Source organism: Macaca nemestrina, chromosome 12 (genome assembly GCF_043159975.1).
Source record: "Macaca nemestrina isolate mMacNem1 chromosome 12, mMacNem.hap1, whole genome shotgun sequence".
NCBI lineage: Eukaryota > Metazoa > Chordata > Mammalia > Primates > Cercopithecidae > Macaca > Macaca nemestrina.
The window spans coordinates 119203376-119231116 of NC_092136.1; the positions used below are offsets into that span (position 1 = coordinate 119203376).

A 27741-nucleotide genomic window follows, 5' to 3' on the forward strand; every position below is an offset into this window, starting at 1 on the left:
TGATTTCTCAAAGCTATTATTTATTCTGTACAAGGTTCCACTGTACATTAGACATTCTTCTACTCTTGCTTACACAGTAAACAAGTGTACACTTGCCCTTGGGCTCAGGTTCACAGGTCTTCCCTGGAGAAGGGTGTCAGGCCAGTAAAACTCAGGGTGTCTTTCTCTGATGCCTCCACCTGGGGGCCTGGAACGTGCCAGGCTCCACGGGGCACAAGCCGGGCCCAGCTGTGTGGGTGAACAGCTTTACTCGCTAGGACAGCACAGAGTTTTGTCCAACTATGTAGGGCAAAATTGAGCCCACAGGTAAGAACCATACAACTGAGGCAAGATGGCCCCAAATACCCAGACTCCAGCTCCCAGGGCAGGACTGGAGACCAACGCCAAGAAGGGCTGAGGGGCGGCCTAGGCATCCCTGAGAAACTCGGTCCAAAGGGCCTATTGTCTAGGAGGCTCTGAGAAAGGGGCGGGGGCAGGAAGGCCGGAGGGAAAGGGGTATTAAGAGAATAAATAAAAGGGGAGAGAAGCTCTAGGGACGAGGGGCTTGTGCTATCCTTCAAACAGCTGGGGAGCAGACCAGGGGTGGGTTAGAGGACTTAGGCGGGAAGAACTTGATGCACCGTTGGAAGGAATCTCCTACCTGCTTTCTTCTTCGCCTCACTGCAATGCACAACGAGCCAGGGCTAAGGGCAGGATCCCTTTCCCGGGCGGGTGTGAACATGGCACTGGGGAAAAGGGAAGAGGCTGAGGGATATTTCAGGGAGGGGCAGTTACCCCCTGGTCCCCAAATGCTATAAGGCACAATTCTTGGAGGCAACTAAATTCCATTCATAACATTAAAAAAAAAAAAAAAAAAAAAAAAAATCCCAAACCCCCCAAACAGAAACTTGTTTTAGATCCCAGGTCTACTGTGGCTGTGCTTGGGGCCTGGCCAACGCCCACCTAGCACCATGGCTAGCATTAGAAAAGTTGTACTTGGAAAAACAAAGGACCAGTGCAATGTCCCAGCTATGAAGAGGCCTGAAGGAGAGCACTCCAGTCTGAACACTTTAGTTATGGAAATTAAAAAAAAAAAGTTGGACTTTTTAAAAACCAAAACCAGCGTTTTCCAAAGATGTCCTTTCGTCTGTCCCCTGGAGTTAGCAGCGTGAAGAGGGCTCTTGGCTCATGGGTGTTTTCGGGCTCTGGACCGGCGAGCGGTGCGGGTGGAGATGGGCGCCGGCTCCTCCGCGGCGCGGGCGTCCAGGCGGCGATGCTCCCAGCAAGCTCCAGAGGGCGCTGTCCCCTCGGAGGCGCGGGCACTGCGGCGGGCAGCGGCGCAGCGAGGGCCTGCTCTCCACAGACGCGGTTGTTTCTGACACATAGGAAGCCCACAAGTTTACAAATGCAAACGGAGACGCCGAGGGCACGGGGCGACGCTGGCTCCACGTCCAGGCGATCTTCCCTGCCGGGCCACAGCTCATGAACGCCCGGCTGCTTGCTCCAGACCCTGACCAGGCTGCGTCCACTCCTGCTCGGCAGCTTCAGGTTTGTTTTTCTCGTCAGGTTTGTGTGTTGTTGTTGTTGTTGTTGTTTTTGTCTTTTTAAGAAACTTAGGGAGCGGGGCCACCACGGGGAAGGGAGAAGGGACGTGGCTCCTGGCGCTACATTCGGGAGGGCGGGCTGGCCAGTTCGTAGAAGAGCAGGTAGGCGTCGCTGGTGCGCACTTGGCTGGAGGACATGGGAGTGACGCTGCGGAGAGTGGGGAGTCAGCCCGGAGAGGGGGCAGGACCCGGAGACCCCGCGCCGGCCTCTTCCGGTGCCCCCGAAGCCGGCCGGCCTTTCAGGGAGGCTCCCCACGGGCAGCGGCTTCGTGGCCCTGAACTTTCCCATCCATTCTAGGTGTAAGCCGTGGGGGGTTGGGGGTGGGGGAGGGTGGTGGGGGTGGGGGAGGGTGGTGGGGGTGGGGGAGGGTGGTGGGGGTGGGGGAGGGTGGTGGGGGTGGGGGAGGGTGGCTGGCTCCAGCCAGGGGCTTCCAGCCCTGCCCTGGCTCTCACCTGGAGTCGTTGAAAGTGTGCCACTCGCCTGTCCCTGGGCTGCGACAGTAGGCTGTATAGTGGCCACCCATGGTGGTTCCGGAGTGATTGGACACAGCATACAGGTTGTAAACAGCATGGTCTGAGGAGGAGGCAGCCGTCAAGCCCCAGAGGCCCCCCTGCCCAGACTTCCTCCCTCCAGCCTCTCCTTCCGCGTCTCTCAGCAGCTGGTGCTGGCAGCGCCCCTTCCTCCTGCCCTCCCTCCGGCCTTGCACACCTGCGTCTTCATTCTGCCCTGTCTACTGGAAGATACTCACTGGTGTTTTCTGAGGCAAATTCTCTTAAGTCCAGGTCTCTTAGGGGGAAGTTCACAAATGTTGTGAGCTTGCTGGTTCGGATCCTGGATTCTGAGAACCGCTTCAGATCTGGCATTGACGTGAGTCAAGGACAGTCAAACCAATGCAGAAGGGCAGACAACAAAAGGAAAGCCTACACGGTCTGTTTCTTCCGACTCTGCTCCCCTCACCTGTTGGCCCCTTGTCATCAGTCCCCCTTGAAAGTCATGTCCCAGCCCTGATGGATCTTAAGGATACGGAGCACCAAGATCTTTGGGAACCTCTGGATGGAGAACTTCTTTATACACCGTTTTCTGCCTCGGCAGCGACAGCATGTCTGAGAGAGAAGACAAACAGAAAGAACTTGTGGGGGAAGTCAGAGGGCCCCAGTCCAGTCACTCCTCAGCTGGATCTGCTGGTATCAGCCTCTTCCCAGTAGGTCCCATGGAAATTTGTTCTTGCTATTACTGAAGGGTGACTTACTGGCTTTTCATCTCCATCAAGCACATCCTCTTTGGTGAAGAGCCTCATGCAATCCATTAATGTCACCTCAGGATAACCTCGCTGGGAAGGGGAAAAAAGCAAAGGTCAGAGGTCAACATGAAAGGACGGGAGAGGGAGTTCAACAAGGTGGGCAACTGGGGTGCATACCTTAGCAATGGGCAGTGAGAGGTCCCAGAAGGGGTCGAAGACTGTAGAACAGTAACCACAATCTGTACACGTCAGGGAGCTCTTTAGCTGCCCAACAAAGAGATCTGGGGAAGAAGAGAAGGCCATGAGATGCTGAAATACAGGAAACAGAGCATGGGCTTCTGCACAGCATCTTTTATTTTTTTTTGAGATGGAGTTTCGCTCTGTCCCCTAGACTGGAGTGCAGTGGCGCAATCTCGGCTCACAATAACCTCTGCCTCCTGGGTTCAAGTGATTCTCCTGCCTTAGCCTCCCAAGTAGCTGGGATTACAGGTTCCCACCACAGCTCCTGGCTAATTTTTGTATTTTTAGTAGAGATGGGGTTTCGCCATGTTGGCCAGGCTGGTCTTGAACTCCTGACCTCAGGTGATCTACCCGCCTTGGCCTCCCAAAGTGCAGGGATTACAGGCATGAGCCACCATGCCTGGCCTGCACAGCATCTTCTTTCTTGCTGTTCCTGCTTTGGTTTGTTGGACACTGGGCAGAAACAGGCTTCCCTGGGAGAGTGATTCTTAGGGCTTTTTATGCTCCACTCAGGCAAGAGCAGGCAACAGTGAAAATAAGCATCTTCTCTTCCATGCGCTTACCCCCGATCCTACTGTCTTCCCGTTCTAGATATTTTCTCCACATCTGTCGGCCTTTCTCGTCATCACTGGGAACCGGAGAGAGAAGACAATTCGGTCAAAGCTCAAAACTTAAGTTTAAGGGTCTGTCAATCTAGATCCTTCATCTTCAAAAGTAAATCAGATTCTTCCCAAATCATTAACCCCAAAGTGGTGGGTAAAAATCTCGAGTTCACAAAAGTTTTGCTTCCCCACAGCATCTCCTCTTACTTACGGAAGATGATCGAGGTTCTCAGGGTTGGACTTAGGCCTCATTGTCACTCGGTTCACCTCATTATGGAGCCCATCCAGAAGAAAGCGAAGGAACTCCTGAGCGTCCTGCTGACTGAACCCAAAGGAAGGAGGGTGAGCAACACCTCTTATCCTAAGAACCTGCTCCTGCTGCCACCCACCCTGGAGGACATGTCTGCAAGGCCCTTACTTATAGCCGACAAAGCGTGGTGCGTATCTCTGGATCTGGGTCTTGAACTCAGATGGGCTCACCACATCATTGGGGGATGAAGTCCATATGGTCTGAATTAGTTTTGCAAACTCTATTGGAAGGAGAGAGTGTATAGGACAGCTAAGATATTTTCTATAAGAAACTCTGAAACTAGAATCCCAACAAAAAGCAAGCAGAGAAAGAAAGACAGGATAGGAGTGTCTAAGACACAACTCCTAGAACAGCCCCAGTGGAATGGAGGACCATCCAGGGGTAGGCAGGGGCATGTGACAGAGGGCCCCTCACCTTCCATGAGGGCTGTGTGTGCATTGCTGCTGTGGTGCAGGTCCCGCATGTAGAGCCTCTGGAGGCAGTAATCTCTCAACTCTCGGGTGTTGCTCAGGCACTGCAGAATTGAGTTCATGAAGCACTGCAAGAGATGACCAGGCAATCAGTGGGGAGATGAGAGTCCCACCTTCACCTCTGTTACTTACTACCAGAGGCTCTCTGGTTCATCTACCTAGAAATGAATCCTTTCATAGCCTCAAGTTCCTTTTTTCATAAGTGAAAGGGGTGAAGTGAGGCAAATCCCCACTCCAGGCATAGGTAACGTAATTGGTTATTTACTATAGGGGTGCACAAAAGGGCATGGACGCGACGGACAGAAGTGTGTGGGAAGTGATGGGTGTCCTTGAGGGGAAGGATCCAGGAGAAGAGCAGGCTGACGGGTAAAAGGGCAACTCCCTTTTAGCAGTGCTTCCTGCTGGGGATGGGTAAAGCACAGCCCAGCAATTCTGTGAAACACCAGCCGGCAAGGGCGAGTGCCAACTGGCTAAATGGGTAGGGAGTCAGCCACAACCAGGAGGGAACTCTGGTTATATGGCTCCAGTCAGGATAGTAGGGGGTGGGCCTGGGGAAGAAGCAGGCCAGGAGGAACTCACCGTGTTCCCAAGGTTTCGAAGACCAGCCAGACCCTGGGCACTCTTAGAATTCTGCAAGCAAAGAACACATGGCGATAAGGTGGAAGCAAAGATGATAGGCCTGTGCTGGGCTCTCCTGTTCAATTTTCTAACCAGCTGGGGTCACAGGCAGCAGGCCACACATAATATTCTTTCTTCAACTTTACCCGTCTATGTACTTTGTAGGAAAGAGAATTGAGGAATGCCTGTTATTTTCTTTCTTTTTTTTGAGACAGAATCTCACTCTGTCACCTAGGCTGGAATGCAGTGGTGTGATCTCAGCTCACTGCAACCTCTACCTTGTGGATTCAAGCGATTTTCCTCAGCCTCCTGAGTAGCTGGGACTACAGGTGTGTGCCATGACGCCCAGCTAATTTTTTGTATTTTTAGTAGAGATGGGGTTTCGCAATATTGGCCAGGCTGATCTTGAACTCCTGACCTCAGGTGATCCAACCGCCTCGGCTTCCCAAAGTGCTGGGATTATAGGCGTGAGCCACCGTGCCTGGCCTAAATGCCTGTTATTTTCAACACCCAACAAAAATATTCTTCAGGGCTTTGCTTTATTGAGTATGTATTGACTATGTATCTCCCTGTCCCCCGTATTTATGTTATTCTCCATTCTCTGCTATAGTGGAGACTGGGAATTCACATATTTGGTACATATTGACTCCTTACTATAAGAAATTTCGAGTCCCAAATCCAGGTGCTATCTCAAATGACCTATATTTGTACTCCTAGAAGTCCAATATATAAAGTAGCTCTCATAATAGACACTTTGAGGAGGTTTTGAAAAGTTAAATAACAAAACACCTTGAGTTTCGATCTTCATTTGGGAAAAACTCAAGCAAGCCTGCCATTCTGAATTGCCAGAGACAGGTGAAATTCCTTCCAGCTGAGATCAGCTCCTAAGGGCTGATTAAAGGCTGGGAGAATCCTCCCTGCCTGGCTCAGGTTTCAACATCCTGACTGGCCACCGGCTGGGAATCCTGGAGATGGCAGATCGGGCCCGCAGAGGCAAGGGCCTGGCTGAAAGTGCCACTCTTGCTGTTGGCCCTATAGCGGAGGCGGGTGAGGGGGCTGGAGAGAGAACAGGTGCTGGATCGAGGACTCTGAGCTTATTTGTCAAGGTCTCTTGGCTAATCCTGGGCATATCTCCAAGGAGTCAGAAAACCTTCAGGCTCAAAGGGTTAAAGAAACAGTTTGCAGATGAGTCTGCCACCCCCTCTCTCAGGGAGGGGACTGGGAGCAGGCAACTCTGGAGCAACACTGGGGCATGCGTGGGGCCAGCTCAGCCCTGATCAGAACAGGAGCCTGAAATAACTCAGCTAAAATTACTCATGCCGTGTGCTGACAGCCTATGAGGCTGTCAGCAGCTCAAAGCCCATGAGGTTGTCAGCTGGGGGGGGGCGGGGAGGGGGGTGGGTGGGGGAGGAGTAGGCTGAAGGAGGGCTTTTCTCAAGAACTGCCTTACCGATCCCACAAGTAAGAGGATCCCTTCCTGGCCAGCTGTCAGGGCTAGCCCTAACAGGTAGGGAAAAAAAATATACCCAGAAAAGAGACCCAGTTTAAACCTGCAGCTAGAGAGAAAAGCCAATTGGCAGCAGGTGGGATATAAGCATCCTTGGAGAACTTGGCTAGGGCTGGCAGTATATGGCCCCAAACAACATCTGAATCTGACTTATTGACAGTAACAAGAGGGCCGCAACAGAGATAATTCCCTGGGACAAAGACCTTCTCAGCATTTTCCAGAATAGGTGAAATGCTGCGAAAGTCTCCATGTTGCCCACTCGGAACTAAATGTTAAAGCTTGCCCCCAACAGAATACCCACCCTTACGTCTATTTTTGGCAGTGCTTTATTAGTTCTTAGCCCCCGTGCCTCAGATGACATCTGTCTAAACAGGCTGCAGGGGAAAGCATTCTACCACTGGTGACCATGTCAATGTTCACCAAAGCAGGCCCTCAGCTGAGACAACAGTCACTCAGCGCTAATGGGGGTGGGGAAATGGGAAAACGGAGTCATCTGTCTACAGAAGCACTCCTGTGGTGTTTTAAGATGTTGACACTTAATTCTCACCCAGCAGTGAGGGGCAAGAAGGACACCTTGTCACCCACGATTACTATTCTTGACGATCTAACCCCTCTGTTGGCCTGGGGAGTGGGGAGAAGGGAGAAGCTCCTTTAAGGCATCGTTAGGGCCCTTAGTTGTTATGTTTTAGGGTGGGAGTTGATGCCTTTGTCTAAAATTTCCTGAGCTGAAAACCACATGCCAATTTCTAGGTGCTCTGTGTAGAAGGTGGGTGGATAACAGGAGTGGGGGCGACAGAGGATGGGGGAGCGGGGCTGCTCTATGCCCAGCCAGATATTCTTCTGCCAAGAATAGGAAATCAGGAGCTCCAGGGAAAGTCAGCACTTTTCATTTCAGAGGGGAACAGAATGTCCCCAGAGTGACCTTTCTTACAGGACAAACAATCCTACCTCAGGGTCGACAGAGAGAAAAGGGGCTAGAACTTCAGAAGGTGGGAGACCCTGCACAGCCAGCCTCTTTTGGCGAAAGCCAGAGAAGGGAATGACCCCAGGTGTGTTATACTGGGACACATGTGCAAAGAGTTGAGAAAGTTTGGACCCAGTCTTCCTTCCGCTGAGCCATCAGCAAACCTAGTTTTGACTCAGTAGCAAGCACTGTTGCAGGGAGCAGATGGCACCTCCACCGTCAGCAAATAGCATTCACCTCTAGAGGAGGAGCGGGGGCTCAGGAGAGCCCTGCCTGGGTGAATGCGGAGGTAGCATCTGGGCACCCTTCGGTAGGAGAGGCCGAGGTTTGTGTCTTCACACTCGAGACCCCAGTCAAGGGCTTTCCCGCCTACCTCACCTGTGTGGTGAGGGTCGCCTCAAGTCCTGGCTGCAGCTAGGAAGCCTGGTGTGGCCCTGGCACGGGGCAGGGCACGCACTGCCAGCATGGGAGCTGGTGCCTGTTACATAAGACCTGTCAAGCTCGGGCCCCTTATCCCTTCCCCAGGCCGCAGCGCCCAGCCTCGGCCCTGGCATTCCCCTGGGGGCTGCTTCCTCGGAGGGACCCGCTGCCCGCTGCAGAAATGGAGAGGACGGAAGGAAGGGGAAGTTACCCTCTGTCACCTGTCTGCACCTCCTCTGCCCTTCACAGGGTCAAAGGACCCCCGTCACCAACCCTTGGGAAAGAGTCCTTGGTGGACAGTGAGGGGGAGGCGGCCCCTTTCTGCCCAGCCTTCCTGGCCGGGGTTTGGCCTCGGAGGAATACCCCCGCAGGGTCCAGCGTGCTGCCCTAGCACACCGACCGAGACCCAGTCAAGGTTATGCTTTCCTGCACCTGTCCTGATAGGTGCCAGGAATTGAGAGGCCAAGAGCCACCACCTGGTGCCGGGGTCACCGAGAGGGAGGGGGAAAGTGGGGCTCGTCGGACATCCACCAGGGGAGGGGACCGCGAGTAAGCGTGCGATCACCTGGGGAGGGGGCATTCCTTGCCAGGAGACCCTGGGAAAGGAGGGGTGGGGGCTGGGAAGAATCCGTCCCTTCACCTAGGGGCGCGTGGCGGGCAGGGGCCAGGGAGAAGGCGGGACCCCAGGCTCTCGGCGCGGGGGTCCCGGAAAAGGGCCCGCGTACCTTGGCTTTGTTGAGCAGGAGCCCCACGAAGGTGGAGAGCAGCAGGGACGGGGAGAGAGGGGAGCGCGGCCGCAGCTCCTTGGCGAGGGCGGGAAAGGGGGCGGCGGGGGGCTCCTCGGGCAGGGTCACGGTGTACGAGGTGCGCATGCTGGGGGGCGGGCGGCGGGCTTTGGCCCTCGCTTAACGTTGGCAGCTGGGGCGCGGGGGGAGTCCCCGCGCGGTGCCACAGTCCAGACGCCGAAGCCGGCGGGACCGCCACAGGACACTGTCCGCGGCGCCCGGAGGTAACCGTTACCGCGGGGCCCGAACGCGCGCTCTTCCGCCTCAACCTCCCCGGCGTGCGCCGCCAACCGCCCGGGTCCCTGCTCTCGCGCTCCGGCCGACTGGCTGCCGAGCCGGCGCCTCGGGCTCAGCGACGTCAGCGCTGGGGCGGGGCTAGGCCCGCAGCCCCGCCCCACCCCGCCTCCGTCCCGCCCCCGGCGCCAGCACGCGGACCCGAACAAGGCAGCAAGGTCGGTCCTCCCCCGCCGGGCCTTCCCCGCGCTCCGCGGTCCCCCCAGCCCGCTGACCCCCGGCGAGGCAGGCCCGCGGGGGAGGCAGGACCGGAGCCCGGAGGCCCTGGCCGGCCTCGGGGTTGAGGCTTAGCTCAGGATAAGTGATCTTTGGGGCCCGTAGAGGACGTCTCCCCAAGACCCAGTGTCAACCGGGTGAACTTCCCCGAAGGCAGCGTTACACTTCCTAACTCTTGGGGGGCTGCAAACCATTTGGAGAACGTGATGAAAGCTTTTCTCTCTTCAGGGCGAAATACGCATATGCACAAGCTTTTGTCTAGCGTTCTGGGGGTGCTCAGGCCCTGGTGAAGCCCAAATTCATGCAGTCAGTGGAGGTCAGTGGGCCCAGGTTAAGAAGATAGACCTGCACGGCCTAGGGGCTCAGCTGCCCTCCTCGTAACAGTCCTGTCTGGCCTCTTTCAAGAGAGGCAGTGCCCATATTTTATAAGGCCCAATAGGTCACCTTCTCACTTGGCTTCTTTTCTGGTCTCTTCTAACCAATTACCCAGCTCCAGCTCTACCCACTCTCAAATTTGACTTGTTGGGGAGCTGGGAAGAAAGTAATAAATAGTGGGGAAATAGGCGCTCAGCTGGCACGGGGGCGAGTGTTCTACTCTGACCCTAAGCACAGCCATGCTTGAAGATCAGGGGTCTTTAGGCTTCATTTCTGATGCTCCACCCCTCCACCTAACAGGGAAGCTCACGAATCTGCCTAGAGAAAGTGTCTTGTTTGGAGCTTGCTGGCTATTTTTAGCCAGTATTTTTAGCATTTAAAAATACTCCAAGAGGCAGCAGTGTATGCTGTTACTCATCTGTGGGCTCCTTCTGTTCCTTCTGGTGTGCTCATCCCCACATGTACACGCACACATGACCACAGCTACATGGGGACTGTGTCCAGGACACATGTATGGCGGTACCCTAGGCCACCCACAAAGCAGCAATTTCATGCCAATGAGAGAGGAGTGGGGACAGTTGCCCCCTCCCCTGTGTGCCAGCAGTGTGGTGGGAGGAGGGGGCAGGGGACAGGAACCACAGGCAGTCTGCTTGTGATCAGTGAGAGTGGGCATGTGAGGACGGGTGATCTCTACAGTCACTGTCCTCACCCAGACTCTGACTGAACCTGGACCGTGGACAAACTGCAGCAGCCTTTCTCCAAGCCTCCTTTCCAGCCAGACGCTTTCAAGCCAGCCCTACACCATCTGAAGCAATGTTTGCATCTGATCATCTGATCACAACTAGAGCACCTGCCCTTGCATCCAGTCCCGAAGCCTCAGGTAGCCTTTCTCCAAGGCTGTCTGTCCAAAGGCCCACCACCCTCAGTCTTCTCTGACCACTGCTCTCGACCAGCCTGTGCTTATCCTCTGCTGAAAAACCAAAACTGCCACTCATTAAGTACTTATTAGATCCCAGGAACTGGGTTAAGGGTTTTATATATATTATCCCAGTTAATTTCTATAATAACATCATGCTGTAGTAACTACTACCTCTATTTTATTTATTTTTTATTTTATTTTATTTTTTGAGACAGAGTCTCGCTCTGTCACCCAGGCTGGAGTGCAGAGGCACAATCTTGGCTCACTGTAACCTCCGCCTCCCGGGTTCAAACAATTCTCCTGCCTCAGCTTCCAGAGCAGCTGGGATTACAGGTGCGCACCACCATGCCTGGCTAATTTTTGTATTTTTAGTAGAGATGGGGTTTCACCATGTTGGCCAGGCTGGTCATGAACTCCTGACCTCAAGTGATCCGCCCATCTCAGCCTCCCAGAGTGCTGGGATTACAGGTGTGAGTCACCGCGCCCGGCCTATTACCTCTGTTTTATAGGTGAAGGACCTTAAGCCTAGAGAGGTCAAATGAATTTCCAGGACTGCAAAGTTAATAAATGACAATGTGGGGCTTTGTCTTACAGCAAAACCCACGCTTTTAACAGGAAATTCTGAGATGTACTTCTTGCTCTCTGCCAATTACCTACTTGTAAATTCTGCCTAAAATTTGCATCTTCCAAAAGACTTCCCTAATTAACTCCACCCAGCTCTAAACTCTCCATTACTGCATATCTTCAGTCTATGCGCATTCAGTTTGCATGGTGTTAATTTATCTTAATATGTTTATCTTTGTTTTATAAGTGTTTCAAAGAGTCCTATAAATGGTCTTAGATTGCGTGTGGCTTGTCATGGTTGTGCCAGCACACCGAAACCTCCTCAAGGGCAGGGTTGTGGGTTCGGTTCTCTTAGTGGGTTCTTAAAAAACGGTGTTGATCTTGTCTCTAAAGAGGGCCAGACCAGGCTCTGCTGGGAATCCTGGGAGTCCCACTAAGCCTCAGAGGGTGGGGTGTGAGTCTGGTTTTGCATGTTGAACACATGTGCTGCTGGGCTTGGGGGGACCTGCCCAAGAGGTGCTCACCCACTATAGCATTTGGCCTGTTTCCCCATGACTTAGACACAGTGATGTAAGCACTCCCACCCAGGACATCTGGGTGTTCTGCTAGCTTGCTCTCCCTCTTCCCTGGGATTTAGGAGGTTAGAGGGGTTGCTAGGAGCAGGGAGGGCCAGAGGCGAAAGCTTTAGTGTGGGAGCACTTTGAGAAGTCTGGGGTGGGAGGAAAGAATCCACACAGGGTCCAGTCTAGTCAAGCAGGTCTGACTGCTGCAGGACACGGCCACAAAGGACCTTGGCTCATCTCTCAGCCAGCCAGGTCTCTGTGAGACCCTTTCTCTTCACTGCCATTCTTGGAGTGGGATGGATACAAAGGATAGAGGCTTCTGGCATCTGAATCCGGCTCTGGCTCAGTGACTCTCTGTACTTCAAATACACTAAGCTAATCTGAGCTGGGCTCATTCCTGCATCCGGACTGCTGTTCCTCAGAACCTGGGCTTGGCCTGCTTCCCCTGTAGGATAAGTAATTGTTTTCACCTTAAGTCCTTCCTGGCATGAGATGGAGTGATATAAATGAAAGTCAGGGCTAGCTCTATGAGGGCTGGGACTGAGAGTATCCTGCTTCTCTCAGATCTGCGTGGGCAGCTTGGGCCAGGGTTTGGGGACACTGCTGGGGCTAAGGCAGATGTCTCAAAGCCTGGCTCCCAGCATGTGCCTGCGATTACCACAGCAAATGGACAGACCGGTGGCCTGATTGATTGATGGATGAAAAGGTAGGGGCTCTGAGTCCTTGTTAAGGGTTGGGCTTTTGCCCCACAGTGCACCTTGGGGAGAGAGGGTCAGCCTATCCTCCCCACTCTGTGTAGGAAGGTCTGCTTCCCTGCATGACATGGACCCCAAGAGGCCAAAAGCTCTGCACTCCTTTGAGGCCAGGCAGTCTGGCCTGAACCAGCTGGATTCCAGAGGCCCACACACCTCCTTCTTTTGCATATATCTCTGTCCGGGGTGCTGGTTTTATGTATATATTGAGGTGAGAAGGTACAAGGGGCCACGTGTGCAGCTGTGGGCTCTGAACATGGCGTTCATTTCTGCAGCCGGTGGTCAGTGGAGCGGCTCCCCCAGGGGCAAGGAACATTTTGCCAGGCTTGGATTAACTTCTGCATTGCTGAGCCCCACCCCAGCATCACATTAACTCATGAAGACATCCTGGAGTGGGGGTGGAGGAGGAGGCGGGAGGATGGTGCTGGGCACCGATTGAGAAATTGAGCCTGGATAAGGCAGCACCAAGGCTAACAGCCAGGATACAGCCCACAGCCGGTCTGCAAGGGATGGCGACATCAGTGTCTTGCTGATTCTAGTCACAAACCACAAACCCACTGCCCTTTCCTTCGCAGCAGCTAGGATAGCTCCTGGTCAAGGGGTCCCTCTGGCTTAAGGTCCTTTAGTGACCTTCTCATGCTGCCAACACAGATTCATGACTTCAGGAAGTTCAACCTCCTCAGGGTGGCTGAGTGAACCTGGTTTTGTGGGAGTAGGCGAGGACAGACCCCAGGATCTCAGGCTGCCAAGCTGGACAAACAAGGCAGCAGGGATGCAGGCCAGTATGGCTGCGTGAACGGAGCGAGAACACGAGGAACGAGAGGCGAGTTGTACTTCTCACCTAGGAGCTCCAGGACAGCCCCTGCTATCCACAACTTGTTCTCTTTGGAGTAACCTCCGCTCACTGCAGGGCAGCATTCAAGTCCAAAGTCCCACCCGAGGGAAAAATCACATGACCTCAGCTTATATAATCTCTCTGTCACTGAACAGCTGGAACCCAAGGCTTCTGAAGATGAGTCAGCAGCCCCAGTGGCAAATAGGACCCAGGTATTCAGTTTCCCAGACCTTTTGCTCCTAGAAACAGGTCCTGGAGCAGAGGGTAAGGGTGTTGAAGAGACTGGGTGGGTGAGAATAGGCTGGGCCAGACTCTGAGCCTCAGCCCTGGCTCTGCGTCCGAGTTGCAGGTGCCCAGCTTGCTGACTGTGCTCTGGAGGGCCCTGGGCCAACCCCTGGCTCTTCTTGGGGAGAGGAGAGGGTAGCCTGGGCAGGGCGGGGCAAGGGCTGGGCAGAGGCCAGCGGGCAGAATGCCAGGACTAGGGAGGAGCAGCTGGAAGGGTGGAGCAGAGGGGGATTAGGAAGGATTGTAGGGGTTAAAGCGCAGCCCTGGCAGGGCTCAGTGGGAACAGCTTGTCCTTCCATAGGCCCCGGGAACAGGAGAGGTGGGGCGGAGTGGGGAGATGACAGGGTTGGGACTGGGGCTCCTGGCTCTCTGCAGGGCTGAACCACCTGGACTGACTTGGAGTCCCCACTGGCGGTAGTGAATGCTTTTTTTCCACCATCACTTTTCCTCCTCTCTGCATTTTAAGCAGAAGGTGGAGTCTCAGGAGAGGCCCTCGTTATACAAGTGCTGAGCTGCACCCCCCTGGCCTGGCATTTTGTTGGTGCTTACACAAGCATGGGGAGGGGATAATTCTGAATTTATGTGGTGCCCCCTCCCCCCCGCCCCCGCCAGCTCTGTACTCATGCTCAGCTGAGTCTGTGATATTCAAAGGTTCGTTTTGAATGTTACTGTTAATGAGGGAAAGAAGTCTGGCTAGAACCGTTCTCCCTGGTCACAGCCTGCTGTTGACCTCCCTTAATGAATGCCAGCTGTCGCTCCGGTCAGCTACCCTGAGAACCCCCTGGGACACAGGATGTACTTTTTTACCTCTGTTTCTCCCACGGGGTTGGTACGGGGGGGACTTCCTACTCTAGTCAGCTGCCAAATGACCCCTTTCTATGATCTCTTTTCCCCCCTTAAGTTTAAATGACCTCTTCCGCAGCATTTTATTGATTTCACATTCCTCCACCTTCATTATTTGCTTTGAGCCTCACGGCATGCTTGTGAGGTGGGCAGGGCAGGCGTGATTGTTCCCTTTTATAGTCTGGGAAATACAGCCCAGCTGATAGGTATCCAAGGTTAGAGCAGCCAACTGTTCCTTCCACTGGTCACGAGCAGCCTGTCCCAGCCTCAGATGACCTCTCCCTTTCCCTCCACCTGTGACACTCAAGAACACCCAGGGCTGCCTTCCCATTGTACCTATTTAATAACTTATTTCTCGGCCAGGTGTGGTGGCTCGCACCTGTAATCTCAGCGCTTTGGGAGGCCAAGGCGGGTGGATCACCTGAGGTCAGAAGTTCAAGACCAGCCTGGCCAGCATGGTGAAACCCCGTCTCACTAAAAACACAAAATTAGCCTGGTGTGGTGGTACATGCCGCTAGTCCTAGCTACTTGGGAGGCTGAGACAGGAGAATCACTTGAACCCGGGAGGTGGAGGTTGCAGTGAGCTGAGATCACACCACTGCAGTCCAGCCTGGGTGTGACAGAGCGAGGCTCCATCTCCAAAAAAACAAAACAAACTTATTTCCCTAAGTGAATTGTGAAGGCACTGAGGGCAGGGACTGTTGCTCACACACATCTCTTGCCTCCCAAAGCACCGGAAGGGTACAAGGAGGACTAACATTTATAAGGCAACGTGCCAGGCCCTTTGACATACATTATATTTTCATTCCTCAAGTAATCTATGAAGTGGGAACTATGATCACTCATTTTATAGAGGAGGACACAGCTTCAGAAGCTAAGGGGCCTATCTGAGGTCACACTGCTAGTCAACTGAGCACCACAAATGAGTGCCTCAGAAGGCAAGATCCCCAGATGGAGATCTAGAAAGAAACTGGACCCAGTTTTAGAAAGAAGTGATCCAGGCCCCACTAGCAGGGTTGTTCTCACCTCAGCAAGATGCACTCTGCTCCAGGAAATGAGGATAAGAGGGGTGGAGAGAGCGGGGTGAGGTTAAATAAAGGTCTTGTACCATTGACCCTGGAGAGGCCTCTGCTGGTTGGCAGTATCTTCTGGGGCATGAGCTCAGAATGAAACACTAGCTCAACTGCAGGGCATTCCCGGCTAAAGCGCCTTATGAGTTGCTTCTGGATGAGGGTGGCAGAGTTTGTCCCAGGGCAATCTGCCACTTCTTTGAGATCCTCTCTCAAAATTCCCTTCACCTTGGCCCTGGAGCCGTGGGGAGGAGCCAGGGTTGTCCCTTCTGGAGAGGTGGAGGGCAGCAGACTCCCAGGAGGGTTGGGCCATGCCTGTGCCGGGAGGAGGCAGATTCCCAGTGGAATCTGACCCCCAGTAAAGGGGAATACTGACTGCTCTCATGGTTGGGGCTGAGGATGGGTCTGTAGTTTAGTCTGTGGTGAGGTTTTCCATCTCAGCAGGCCTAGAGATCACCCAAAGAGCTTGTGGAAAGAGCGGCTTCCCAGGCCCCATCCCGAGAGAGTTTGTGTCAGTGGGTTTGGGTGAATCGTTAAGCCCTGCAGTGACTCTGACACAGGCAGTCTGCAGACCCCACTTTAAGGAGCACTGCTGACCATGCAACAACCCTTCTCTTCTGAGCAAGGGGAGGGAGCCCTGCAGAGGCTTCTAGGACCCAAACCCCTCTGAGGAGAGCCATATTCTAATTGCCCTGGGGATGAACAGCACCAGCCGAGTCCAAGTGACTCCTGCTCCACCACAAGCCCAGCATGTGGCCCCCTGAGAGCTGATACTTTCCCCCCAGGCCAGCTGTGTTGTGACACATGTCTCTTCTCCACTCCTTTCTACAGTGGATCCAGCCCTGCCTTGTCAGGTTCTGAAAGTTCTGGGAGGCACCAGCATTTCTATCTCCTGTGCCACTTCACAGATGGCACAGCAAAGCCAAGACTCCCTAAGTAATATTATCAAAGTTGCCCTCTCAAGATGTTTACTTATGCAAGCTTCAAGGTCCTGCCCCTAGTCCTGAACCCCTGCTGCATTTGTCTGGATCAGCCCTCCAAGCAGCATTTCTTGCTGTGGCAGGCTGTTGTTTTCAAAATGTACTTGTCCTAGCAGTAGGGAGGGGTATGTAAGGTAATGGAGGAGACACAGCACCCAGCCCTTCTGTCCATATGCTTGCCTGTGCATCTGTCCACCTGCCACTACCCATGTATCCACCCACCCACCTATCCCACCACCCACCCATCCATCCATCCATGCAATCAGCAGGTCAGCTCCCGTTGTGGGAGGCACGTGGCAGGGGATCTAGAGATAGGATTTCGTTTTCCTCCTCTGAGAGCTTGCCACCTAATGGGCACACTAATAACTACAGAAAGGCAGATGTCGTCAGTGCCCCAAGAGAGGTGCGTTCAGAGATTAGTTGCGAGCAAGGCCATGCCAGCCCTTGGTCAGTCTCCAGCAGAGCCTCTTCTCTCATTCCAGCTGAGGCAGGGCTGGAATAGAGGTATTGGATTGTCTCAAGCCCTAGATAAAAATTTCTCCACTACTTTCTCCAAAGCCAGATGATAAGCCTTGCTGTCTGATACCCTAGTCCTGAGCATGCCAGTGTCACTCAGAGGAGAGTCCCTCTTCCCCTAATGTCTTATGTCCAAATATAAAGCCAGGCCTCGGGGCTAGGGAATAAAACCTGCACAAGAGGGGAGATGTAACCGCAGCAAGGACGCCCTCCTGCTACTGGGTGCACTGGTGGTCTGGGGCCCCTGCATCCAGCCCAGGTCGGGGCAGGGCCTGCAGGAGGCACTGGCATCTCAGATGGAAAAGGAGAAGGTGAGAAGAGTGGTTCACTGGGGGCAGCGGAGCATTCCTGAGAACACTACTGGACTGTCCTCGAGTGCACAGGCCCTGAGTGGGCTTTCTAGGCAGAGCAGGAAAGCCCCTCCCCTCGGCACGGAGCCCCAGGGGCACCAGACGTGCTGGGATGACCTCTCTTGTTTGTCTCCACCAGGAGCAGCCACCGGCTGCCGTCAATCAGTCAGGTTGGGAGTCAAGCCCTCAGCCTGGCTGTTCTGCAACAGTGGCTGCCTCCCCAGCCCATCCCCGGTCCCCAAGGGTAAACTCACCATGCTGTCTCTCCCCGGGGAGCTGGAGCGGCTGGGCCCAGGGGCCTGACCCTTTCCCTTCTCCCACAGCGTGTAGCGGCCAATGGGTCGGAAGGTTGGGCTGAGGATTTCAGGGACTCGTGAAGGAGGGGTCTGGGAGGGCACCTGAGATGCACTGCCCTTGCGACCATAGTTCTCCAGGTAGTCCACCAGGTACTCAGGGCGGCTGGCTGCCTGGTAGAGCCCCTGCAGGGTGCAGAGCTCCTTGCGCGTCCGGGCCAGCATGGGGCTGCGACCCAGATTCCCGGGGTCTATCCGGTAGTTATCTGAGGTCCGGAGGCTGGAGAAATCCCGGGCCAGGTCTGATTGGCTGTCCGACTTCTGGGTTAGGGTCACCCCCTGGTCATAGGCATTCATGGGCAGGTAGCTGAGGCAGTTGTTGCTCACTCCATAAGGGAATCCACTGCCCCCACTGAGGCCACTGCCTGAAGGCCGCTCAGTACCCCGGGTCTGGCTCTCTGCCCGCTTACCTCCCCCAGTGATGTTGGGTCTCAGCAGGGGGCGGCCCCGGTCATAGTCCAGGATGGAGGAGGGGCCATAGGTACGGGGACGGGTGAGGAAGCTGCTGGCGGGGACCGGCTTGAAACCAAATTTCTCTTTCTCCAGTAAGGAGGCAGCCAGGTTGGCCCCGTAGGAGGAGGGGGTATAGGCACCATAGCCCGACTTGGAATAGTGGGCATCTGTGTAGCGGGCTGATTCTGTGTAGCGCTTCAGGGTGGAGGAGAGCTGGGACATCCTTCAGGGTCGCACTCAGTGGGGACTGGGAGCCTCATGGGCTGAAAGACAAGGAGAGTAGTTGTCAGAGGGCCCTGCCAGGTGTCAGGCTCCCACAGACCCGCTCCCCATCCCTAGCTGGGCCAGAACCTAAGAGCTCCTAGTCCATTTCCACAAGAGACAGGCTGGCTGCTGAGAAACACACATGCACACAGGTGTGCACAAGGGCTTGCTTGCACCTGTGTGTTCACGCCTCAGTGAGAGTGCAAGGGATGAGGTGGCTTTTATATGCCACACAGGGAATCAGCGCATCCTGGCCATTCAAAGACTCAAACACACAAGCAGGGGCTACCCGACGTCCACAGCCCACCAAGCCGTGCAGTCTTCCAGCTCAAATCCCATTGCCTCAGCAACTGCAGAAACTCTTGAGCTGGGGGGATGCCACAGACCCCTGGGTTGAGAATGCTGGATATTTCAGGAGTTAAGACCACTTCTGTCCCTTCTGACTTATGTGATGAGCAGGTGTCTTTTTGGAAACCTAGACTGTGCTGGAATGACCTGAAGATCATTTGGTCAGATCCCCTGTGAGGCCAAGGAGGCTCAGGAGAGGAAGTAATGGGGTGTGGGTGGGCAGGGGAGGCCGTGAGTGAGCATGCAACAGCGAGGGGCCAGAACGTGGTCTCCAGACCTTTTCCCCAGACACCAGCATCTGCTGCTGGTCCCACAGTGAGGGACACTCGTGAAGTAGAACCCTCTCATGTCACTGAGCTAAGCTTCTGTTCTAAGTGGAGTTAGGGCCCTGGGCCTCCCAAGAGTTCCTCTACCAACACAGGGTTCCTCTACCGACATGGATCCGGATCCCAAATTGGTCCTGGTGATGTTTGTGCAAAGGGGGCCCCCTACAGTCCCAAATCTTGCACTGCACGTGGCATTCCCAGTCCTTCCCTGTTCCAGTCCAGCAGCTGGGGAGGGTCTAGTGAAGGAACTGCTGAATGTGGAGCTTTGAAAGCCCCAGAGGATCATGAATTTTAATCTATCTGTTGTACAGATGGGAAAAGTGGTGCTTATTTCTCCCCAGCCACACACCATTAGAGCCAGGACTGGAATCCAGGTCTTTGAAATCCTGGCCAGTGTTCTTTCCACTTAACCTTGAGTTACCACCCCCTCATCAGATTTAGGGTCAGTTGGGGACCCCCGGAGGCCTTCCATTGCCGTAAACATGCAGCCTGTATCCAATAGAGCTGGAGTGGCAGAGGAGCAAGTAGGGTCAGAAGCCTGTCCTCAAGGGCATCAGGGGCTCTTGGGGGGCTCTCTAGGGGGACGGAAGCAGAGCCATCCAGGACTCTCAGAGTGGTGGGACTTGCCCTGTGATAGACTAGCTGGGTGATTTTGCACTAATCATGCAACCTCTCTGAGCCCCAACTTCCTCATCTGTAAATGAGTAAAACCACCATCCTCATAATTCCTACCTCACAGGGCTGTTGTGAGGAATAAATGAGATAACAACACGTGAAGGGCTCCACAATGACAGTGGTTACCATCTCCTCCCCGAGCTACTGCGAGGCAGCCTGGCTCTGCCCTCTGCAGGTCTATGATAATATCAGGGCTGGCTGTCTCCCAGCCTGGCCAGCCTCTAGCCTCAGCTTGGGACACCAGGCCTCCCCATGCAGCCCCCAGCGAGAGAAGCAGGCAGTGGGCAGACATCTGGCCACTCAGCAGACACTGGCTGGGCAACCCAGCCCATCAGGGCAGAGAGGAGATGGTGCCAAACCCCAAATGCAAGGGCTTGGCAGAAAGCTCTAGAATCCCAGTCCACACAAGGCTTTGGGGTAGGTACAGGGGTGAGAGATGAGCAGGTAGCTTCTATATAGGACCCAGAACAGCATTTCTTGACCCTGCCTGAGAACTCCAGCAGTTTTCAGCCCAGGCTGACATCAGAAAGGCCTGGTCCATCTTATTGTCCTTTTGCCACCTGGCCCAGGGGGCCCCGGCCCTCCATGTATACTTCTTTGCCCACTGTGCCCAGCACAACTTTCACCCCTTTCTAGGGAAAGGTAACTGGGGGATGACATTACACAGGGTTAGAGGGAAACCGTAGCGGGAGAGACAGACAGAGGCACAAGGTGGGGGTGGGAGGCCCAGTCCTGCTCTATTTCGCTTTGGAGAACTCTATCAATAATGCAAAGTCAAAGAGATTCCAGGTCTCAGGAGCTGGGCTCTGGGACACCAGGCAGCCAATCAGATACAACCCCCACAACAAGGGTATGAGCTCATGGCTCCTCCCCACAGCTCTCCCTCCCCCTCCTCCACACTAAGGCTCTCAGGGAATTGGTATTCTACGGGCAGCGCCCCAAGCCCGTGACATCCCTTGGCCCTGCTGATGACGCAGAAGTGCTGGGGCCAAACAAGGTCCAGAGGACAGCGACAGACAGCTCTGAAAGGCTTTAGAGCTGGAGTTGGGGCCACACCTCTGGCCCACAGATTCCCAGGAAGGCTCCCAAATCCCCACTCTCCTTTCCATCTGGCAGGTGATTGCCAGACCCCTCCCCCTCCTCCCAGCGGCCCTAAGAGTCATGCCATCACTAATACTCCATGGAAGCTGCTTCTCGGCTCTGACATCTAGCTACAGTTCCCACGTCTGGGGAGAGGGTTCCTATTGGGGTGGGGGCCTTCCGCATGTCTCTCCCCTCCCACAACCCCCAGTTTCACTCTCAAAGGTCCTAGCACCTTCCAGGTGAAGGCACAGCCTGGGTTGGTGCCCCTTGGCATTACCTGCACAGCTGTCCCTGGAGGCCACAGAATGCACTATGGGCAGGAGAGCGGGCTGAGGCCCTGGTCGGAGTCTCGCCGCGCAAGACAGGGACAGGATGGGCACTCACATGGCTGCGAGTCTCCCTGTTGCCACAGGAACAGCCTGAACTGAATGGCCCTTTCATGGGACAGTGGGAGGCAAGCCGATTGGCTGGGATCCCCCATACCCCTCCCTGCCCAGTGCGGGGCCCCTGCTGCCCAGCTTCTTTCACTGTTTACCCAGAGCTGGCAAGTACAGGCACGCAGCTCCAGGCAGCGCCTCCCCAGGTGTCCGCCACCTTGGACAACGGGGGCAGTCCCCTGCCCAGCTCCTCTTCCTGGCCATCTTCACTGAGGTGTCTGGACCCTTCCTTCTCTGTCAGAGATTCCTGTCATTTTGCACAGTTTCCCTCTCCTGGGAGGTGCAGCAGCACTCCTCTGCACAGAGGCCTGGGCTTCCTGTCAGGACATGTGAGCCAAGCAGCTGTCACCCCAGCCGGCTGGTGCTGGTCACCTCTGAACCAGGCCCCAGGCATGCTGAGTACTTCACATGCAGCTTCTGAGTCCATCTTCTCTGCGGCCTCACATCAGCTCTCATGGGCCCTCGCCATGTAACACATTCTTCTAGGTGTGCTTCATACACAGAGCACCCCAAAAAGTCTTAGTGTGGGTTTAAGCTGGAGTTCTTTCAGACATAAATGTCTCCAACTTACACACCTCTTTGGACAGATTAAATTATTTAAATTAAAATTAAAAAAACATTCACAATTAGAAAATAAATATATAAGACATTTAAATATGGAAACTTTCAAATGAAGTTTTTAGCATTTGTATTTCTGAAGTTATTAAAGCTTAAAACTGCACTAAGGCTTGGGACACAGTGTATTAACTCACTGAACCCTCCCGACTCCTTTAAGCGGTAGGTGCTGTTATAATATCCATTTGCAGATGAGGAAATTGGCGATGCTGGGAGTGATGTGGATTTCCCAAAGTCACACTGGGACCAGTGGCAGAGCTGGGCTGGACCTGTGCTCTATGCTCTGTCCGCTATAGCTGGCCTGAAGCCCAGACCCCTGCTTCACTCTTCCCTGGCTCTCCATGGGACGAGTCGGGACTGGGACCTGTAGGTGGGGTTTGAGGGAAGGACCTCCACAGGATCCAGGTGTCCGCCCTCCGGCATCTCTACACTTCCAAGACAAGGCAAAGAAATGGGCCTCCAGGCAGTCCTGGATCCTTAAATTCTCTTTTCCAACCACCTCTGCACAAGTACTCTCCTGGCGTCCCCTCCCCACGGGAGAGCCCTGGTCTCCTTCCCTCTCCTCTAGGTACATGGGGTGTACAGACTCCGGCAGGAGCAGCCCTCTGGATTTTCCACTGCAGGCGAATGAAAGTGAAGCCAGGTGCAACTCGAGCCCTAGAACAATACTGATCGGCCGCGAGATGGTCCAGGAAGCCTCCATTTCACCTACTGTGCCAAGCCCCTGTGTGTTCCCTGGCAGCAGCATCTACCCCAGCTCAGAGCCTTGGGTCCCTGGCCTGGTTATGAGCAAGTCCCTAGCCTCCTACCCTGGCTGCAGCTTGGCCCACTCCTCAAGGTACCCATGCTGGGTGAGTCAGGGTTTAAAATGAACCCCGTCCCCCTGGGGCAGCCAACCCCTTTGCTTCAGCCACTGTCACTTCCTGTTGCTCATGTGAAGGGCTCCCTAACCTGCCAAGCCAGGGGAGGAACTTGCTCCCCAGGAATTCCAGGCACTCCTGGCCCTGGGGGCAGGGGATGGGTGATGCCCCACATCACCCATCCCCTGCCCCCAGGCTTCTCTCTGCCTTCATGGCTTCTCTCTGCCCAGATCTGCTTGGCTTTCTGAGGGTGAAAGCCTGCTTTGCTACTGGGGCCTGGATAGAGAACCTCTAGCTGAGTTTCAGAAGCATGCCTAAACAGGGTTAAGTCTTCCCTCCTACTCAGGTGCCCAGAAAAGGTGAGTGGGGAGTCCCAGCCAGTCCCGCCAGGTGGCTGGGAGTCTCCACAGTGGTGACCTCAGAGCCTCCTGAAGCCACTTGCTAACAGCATCAGAATGTGCTGACCTTGAAGGACAAGGCGGGTGAGAGGGGCCCTGTCTCCTTCCATCTGCACTTTGACCCGCCCTCCCAGCTGCTCCGGTCACCTGCTGCACTATCTGGGCACAAGTGTCTGGTCCTAGAGGATGGGATGAGGGAATCCTGGCAGGTGTAGAGGACGTGGGTAGAGTAGGGGATTGTGGGGGCAGGGGCATATTTATGCTCAAACAGTCCTTGAACTCAGCCTACTCCTCTCAGGCCCCAGGGCCTCGGCTGGCCCACTCCTCTCCAGCCTGTCACTAGGCTCTGTCTATCAGGGGCTAGCACCCACTGATCCACCAGCTTAATCCTCTTGCCTGCCCTGGCAAGGGGTCATCCAAGGGAATTTGGGTCCATTTCTCTTTCTCCTGCTCCCAGTAGTTACCCAAGAGCTGGGGGAGGGGAGGAGGTAAGATAAAGAGATTGGAGATTAAGGCAAGAATCCTGACTGGTGGAGAAGAAGTGGGTGGGCCCAGGGCAGTTTCTATAGGGTGCTCCTTGATTTGGGGTTGTGAGTGGGGTGGGCATCTCTATGCTTCCAAGACAAAGCAAAGAAATGGGCCTCTAGGCAGTATTGGGATCCTTAAATTCTCTTTTCCAACCACCTCTGCCCAGGTACTCTCCTGGTGTCCCTTCCCCAGGGGAGAACTCTGGTCTCCTTCCCTCTCCTCTAGGGCCTTATCTTTCCTCTGTTCTCAGCCTCCGGAGGAGCCTTTGGTCTTGCCCCTGACACCCACCAGGCCCAGTGGAGTGGCCTCTTACATGCTATCCTAGATACACTGATGTCTTTCCTCTAGGTAGAGTCCCAGAGAAGCTCAGATACCAAAGGGGCAGCTACTGACCTGTGTCCAGGGGCACTGGATGGGAGCTGGGGGCTTCTTCTTCCACAGCAGGGCAGGGAATGCAGTGGAAAGTCCAGAAGCTGGAGCCTGACTCCGGGCTGGGTAATCCGGAGCTCAGGTTACTGACTCCGATATATATAGTATCTTATCTGACCTCGCACACTCGCAGAGATGGTGAGCGCAACTCACTTGCATTCCAAGCCCCGGGAGAATTAAAGGGGCAGTGGCGTACCCACCCTTGAGGGGCTGCCCTTTCAGGCCAGTGCCAGCCAAGGAGGTCTGTAAGGACTCTTGGAAGGGGGGCATTTTGAAGGGGAACAATGGGGAGATTCAAGAGGAAAGAGGACTGAAAAGAGCACGGAGGGGTGGGGGTGGAACTTGAGACAAAAAGACGGAGAAAGTGGATTTTCCAGAGCAGTCAGTCACAGGATTAGAGAACAGGAAGAAGCCATACTGTTAGCCCCACTCTTAATTTTGAGATAGAGTAGACCTAAAGAAAGAAAGCAGCTTGCTCAAGGGCATATACAGATAGCCAGAAGCAGAAAGGGGACTAGTACTCAGGTTTCAGTCCAACGTTCTTTTCTAATGGACTTCTCGGCCTGGGCTTGGAGGCTAGTTCTTTCCCTTATTGGCTCCAAAATAGTGGATAAGTCACTTAAGTTCTCTGAATCTTAGCTATTTAATCTACAAAACAGGAATAATAATAATAATGGTCTATCTCAGTTGTGAGGATTAGATAAATTAATATTTGTAAATTTCCTGGCCCATAGTAAGAGTTCAATAAACATGATGATTATATTGAATACTTCCACTTATTATAATTAGTGGTATTATTAGTAATGGCACCTTACCAGGAGAACTTTCCTAGGGAGAAAAGGAAGGTTACTCCTGGGGAAGGGTTCTTTTCTGTCTTTCTTTCTTTTCTTTTCTTTTCTTTCTTTCTTTTTTTTTTTGAGACAGAGTCTCCCTCTGTCTCCCAGGCTGCAGTGTAGTGGCATGATCTCGCCTCACTGCAAGCTCTGCTTCCTGGGTTCACGCCATTCTCCTGCCTCAGCCTCCCGAGTAGCTGGGACTACAAGTGCCTGCTACCATGCCCAGCTAATTTTTTTGTATTTTTAGTAGAGACGGGGTTTCACCATGTTAGCCAGGATGGTCTCGATCTCTTGACCGCGTGATCCGCCCGCCTCGGCCTCCCAAAGTACTGGGATTACAGGCATGAGCCACTGCTCCTGACCGGACGTGTGCCTTTCTAATGCCAGAGAACAGTCCCAAGGTTTTTTGAACTGACCATGTCCCATAACCGGGAAGGGCAAACAAGGCTTGCCATCTTCCTAGATGTCCAGTCCACCAAGCAGAGAAAGGCCAAGCCCATTTGGGCTCCTTCCCCCTTTGCCTAGAAAAATACGGCAAGCACAGCTTCCCCCAGACCACCAGGAGAATGCTTGGCCCCTCTGGGGTGGTTCCACTCTACCTGTGGGAGGGCTCAGGATTCCAGGGCCACAGAGCCGGGCTGGGCAGGGTCACAAGAGGAAGGAACAGGGTTCTTAGCCTCTCTGGCCTTGGTGCACTTGTCTGCTCCCAGGACGTTTTCTCGATGGCTCTCCCCCAGGACTGGGAGTACCCAGCTTGGTGCCTCCACCCTGTCTTAGCACAGGCTACTGACTCAGCCCAGGTCCTGATGATGCACTTCAGAGGACGCCCTCATTCCAGTCCTCATTCTGACTCTAGTCTGACTTGCATCTACAGCATCAAAGGAAGGGGCCTGCCTCGACCTTAGTCCAGTCAGTTCTCCTTTCCTCTGCTTTACCGGGGTCCATCTGGGGGATGTTCTCATGCCCATTCCGGGGGAGGTGAGCAGCCCCTACCACTACCTCCAGCTCAGTCCCATTCTAAAGGCAGCCAGGTCAGGAGGTAGGATGTTCACTCTTCAGGGAAGGGCTGGAATGGGTTGGCTAGGGCTTCCCTTGACTGTTGAGAAGTTGCTCTCTTCGGAACACCGCGTGCATGCTTCTGGTTTGGGATTGGTGAGAATTTCAAAGCTGCCTTTTTCTGGTTAGGGATTGGTGGAAAATCTCCCCTTCCGCTTAATTGTTGCACACCCCATGCCCCCAACCCCCTTTAGCAAACTGACCAGATACAACCCGGGGAGCTTTAAGAGCAGCGAGTGAGCTGCACGCACACATGGGGAGGGGTGTCAGTGTCACTCTCGGGCCACATACCACCGATATACCAGGGCACAGCGAGGAGGACCCGCCGAAGCAGCATTTCCTTAGAATACACTGATCAACACACAGATGGCTTTTCCTGGCACCCTGGGCTGTCAGCAGGCAGCCCTCACACAACTGGCAGACACAGCTGGAGCGTCCCTGCACAGCCGGCTCTCTCCCTATATTTCTAGTGTTCACTCTGCCCAGGCTGTCGTGAACACCTTACTTTCTGAGCCCCAAACCGGCACTGATCCCCGAATCCCCCCTCCCCGATTCCCGACAGGTGGCACGTACCTGCCTCTTCTTGGAGGATGGACGAGTCGAACCGGGCACAAGCATGGAGCTGCGGGTGAGTCCCGGCTGGCGCTGGCGCTGGCGCTGGCGCGGCGCAGTCCGCAGCTGACGCAGAGAGCTCCCCGGCCTCGGCTCCTGCCTGCCTCTCTCCCACCTCCGCCGGGGTCCCAGAAGGGACCTCCCCGGGAAATCGGCGCCACCCAGCGGGCAGCCGCCTCATCGCGCCTGGGCCGGCAGAGCCACACCCCCGCGTCTCGCGTCACTGAGTCGCGTCACGGCTATTGGCTTGTTCCTATTGTGGCGTCATTAGAGCCCGGCCCGGCTGGGGTCTCCCAGGCAACCGATATACACAGAGAACCACGTGGAGGAAAAGCACGCGAGTTTGGAGTGGGTGGAACAGGAACAGAGGTGGACTGGAATGTCACACGACGGGGCAGCTGGAAGGTATTGGGAAAGAAGAGGGGTCATGGGAGAAGGCTCGGAACTTGAGCCCCGGGGCATATCAACTTCCAGTTTTTAGGGAAGGCTAAACATCCCCCACTCCCCTTCTCACCGGACTGGGGGAGGTCCTGTTCCTCAGCCTCTTCTCTTTTTCTTTACTCTCAAAGACACTCGCCGCTCATTTTACTTCCATGGGACCAGTGATTAGTGATGAGTGCCCGAGTGGGTAAATGGAGGCACTGAGTCAATGGAAGGAATTCTCTTTGGTCTTTTCAAGAAAAAGCCGAGACAACACTTGAATTTTTGCTGATCCCGTTACTTTTGTGTAACCTTCTCCCCACTCCCCGGATGTTGATGAGGAAAACTGCACAACCAGGTAGCTGGGTACCAAGGCAAATCCAGGTTTTCAACTTCAGCTGCTCCATCAACCCTTGCAGGTGCCCTTAACGCCTCCCATCTTCACCATAGACCTCTCTCTCCATTGCTACTCTCCTCAAGTCCTTCCTTCTCTTCTATTTCCCAGAGAAATCAGACGCAATCAGGAGGAGAATACTTAAATTTCTACCTGCAAACATGTTTGAATCCATTCTTTTTTTTTTTTTTTTTTTTTTGAGACGGAGTCTCACGCTGTTGCCCAGACTGGAGTGCAGTGGCGCGATCTCGGCTCACTGCAAGCTCCACCTCCCGGGTACCCGCCATTCTCCTGCCTCAGCCTCCTGAGTAGCTGGGACTACAGGCGCCCGCCACCGCGCCCGGCTAATTTT

The 27741-nt window shown here is 54.4% G+C and overlaps 2 protein-coding genes across 32 annotated transcripts in view; one reads left to right on the plus strand and one right to left on the minus strand.

The window, feature by feature from the left end:
* LOC105476365 (ubiquitin specific peptidase 2) lies at nucleotides 1-26676 on the minus strand. 3 transcript variants are annotated; one of them, XM_011732209.2, is made up of 13 exons: nucleotides 26537-26676; nucleotides 17557-18371; nucleotides 5026-5076; nucleotides 4391-4514; nucleotides 4085-4196; nucleotides 3878-3988; nucleotides 3628-3692; nucleotides 3002-3105; nucleotides 2834-2914; nucleotides 2609-2687; nucleotides 2333-2440; nucleotides 2037-2157; nucleotides 1-725 (listed from the first exon to the last, which is right to left on the minus strand). In XM_011732209.2, the coding sequence occupies exons 2-13, from the start codon at nucleotides 18328-18330 to the stop codon at nucleotides 557-559; spliced, it is 1899 nt and encodes a 632-aa protein (XP_011730511.2). In that variant the 5' UTR covers nucleotides 18331-18371; nucleotides 26537-26676; the 3' UTR covers nucleotides 1-556. The 3 variants fall into 3 exon arrangements, with proteins under 3 accessions (XP_011730511.2, XP_011730513.2, XP_011730514.2); XM_011732211.3 differs by lacking the exon at nucleotides 1-725 and adding an exon at nucleotides 1035-1731; XM_011732212.3 differs by lacking the exons at nucleotides 1-725; nucleotides 17557-18371; nucleotides 26537-26676 and adding exons at nucleotides 1035-1731; nucleotides 8681-9041.
* The window catches only part of LOC105476367 (uncharacterized), a 118448-nt gene continuing 115876 nt past the window's right edge, over nucleotides 25170-27741 (plus strand). For 5 of the 29 annotated variants that reach the window (XM_071075694.1, XM_071075692.1, XM_071075693.1 and 2 more), the window contains exon 1: nucleotides 25170-26980. In XM_071075694.1, the coding sequence (XP_070931795.1) occupies nucleotides 26330-26980 (651 nt within the window). In that variant the 5' untranslated portion in view covers nucleotides 25170-26329. The remainder of the gene's footprint in view (nucleotides 26981-27741) is intronic. The other 24 variants (XM_071075697.1, XM_071075695.1, XM_071075696.1 and 21 more) reach the window with 16 other exon arrangements.

Bases quoted from the DNA above. Each gene is read 5' to 3' on its own strand.
- LOC105476365 (XM_011732209.2), bottom strand. From the start codon at position 18,330: ATGTCCCAGCTCTCCTCCACCCTGAAGCGCTACACAGAATCAGCCCGC. The intron at 4,197-4,390 runs GTGAGGGGCCCT...TCCTTCCAATAG, and splicing joins ACACACAGCCCTCATGGAAG to AGTTTGCAAAACTAATTCAG. The intron at 2,915-3,001 runs GTATGCACCCCA...TCCCCTTCCCAG, and splicing joins TCTCACTGCCCATTGCTAAG to CGAGGTTATCCTGAGGTGAC.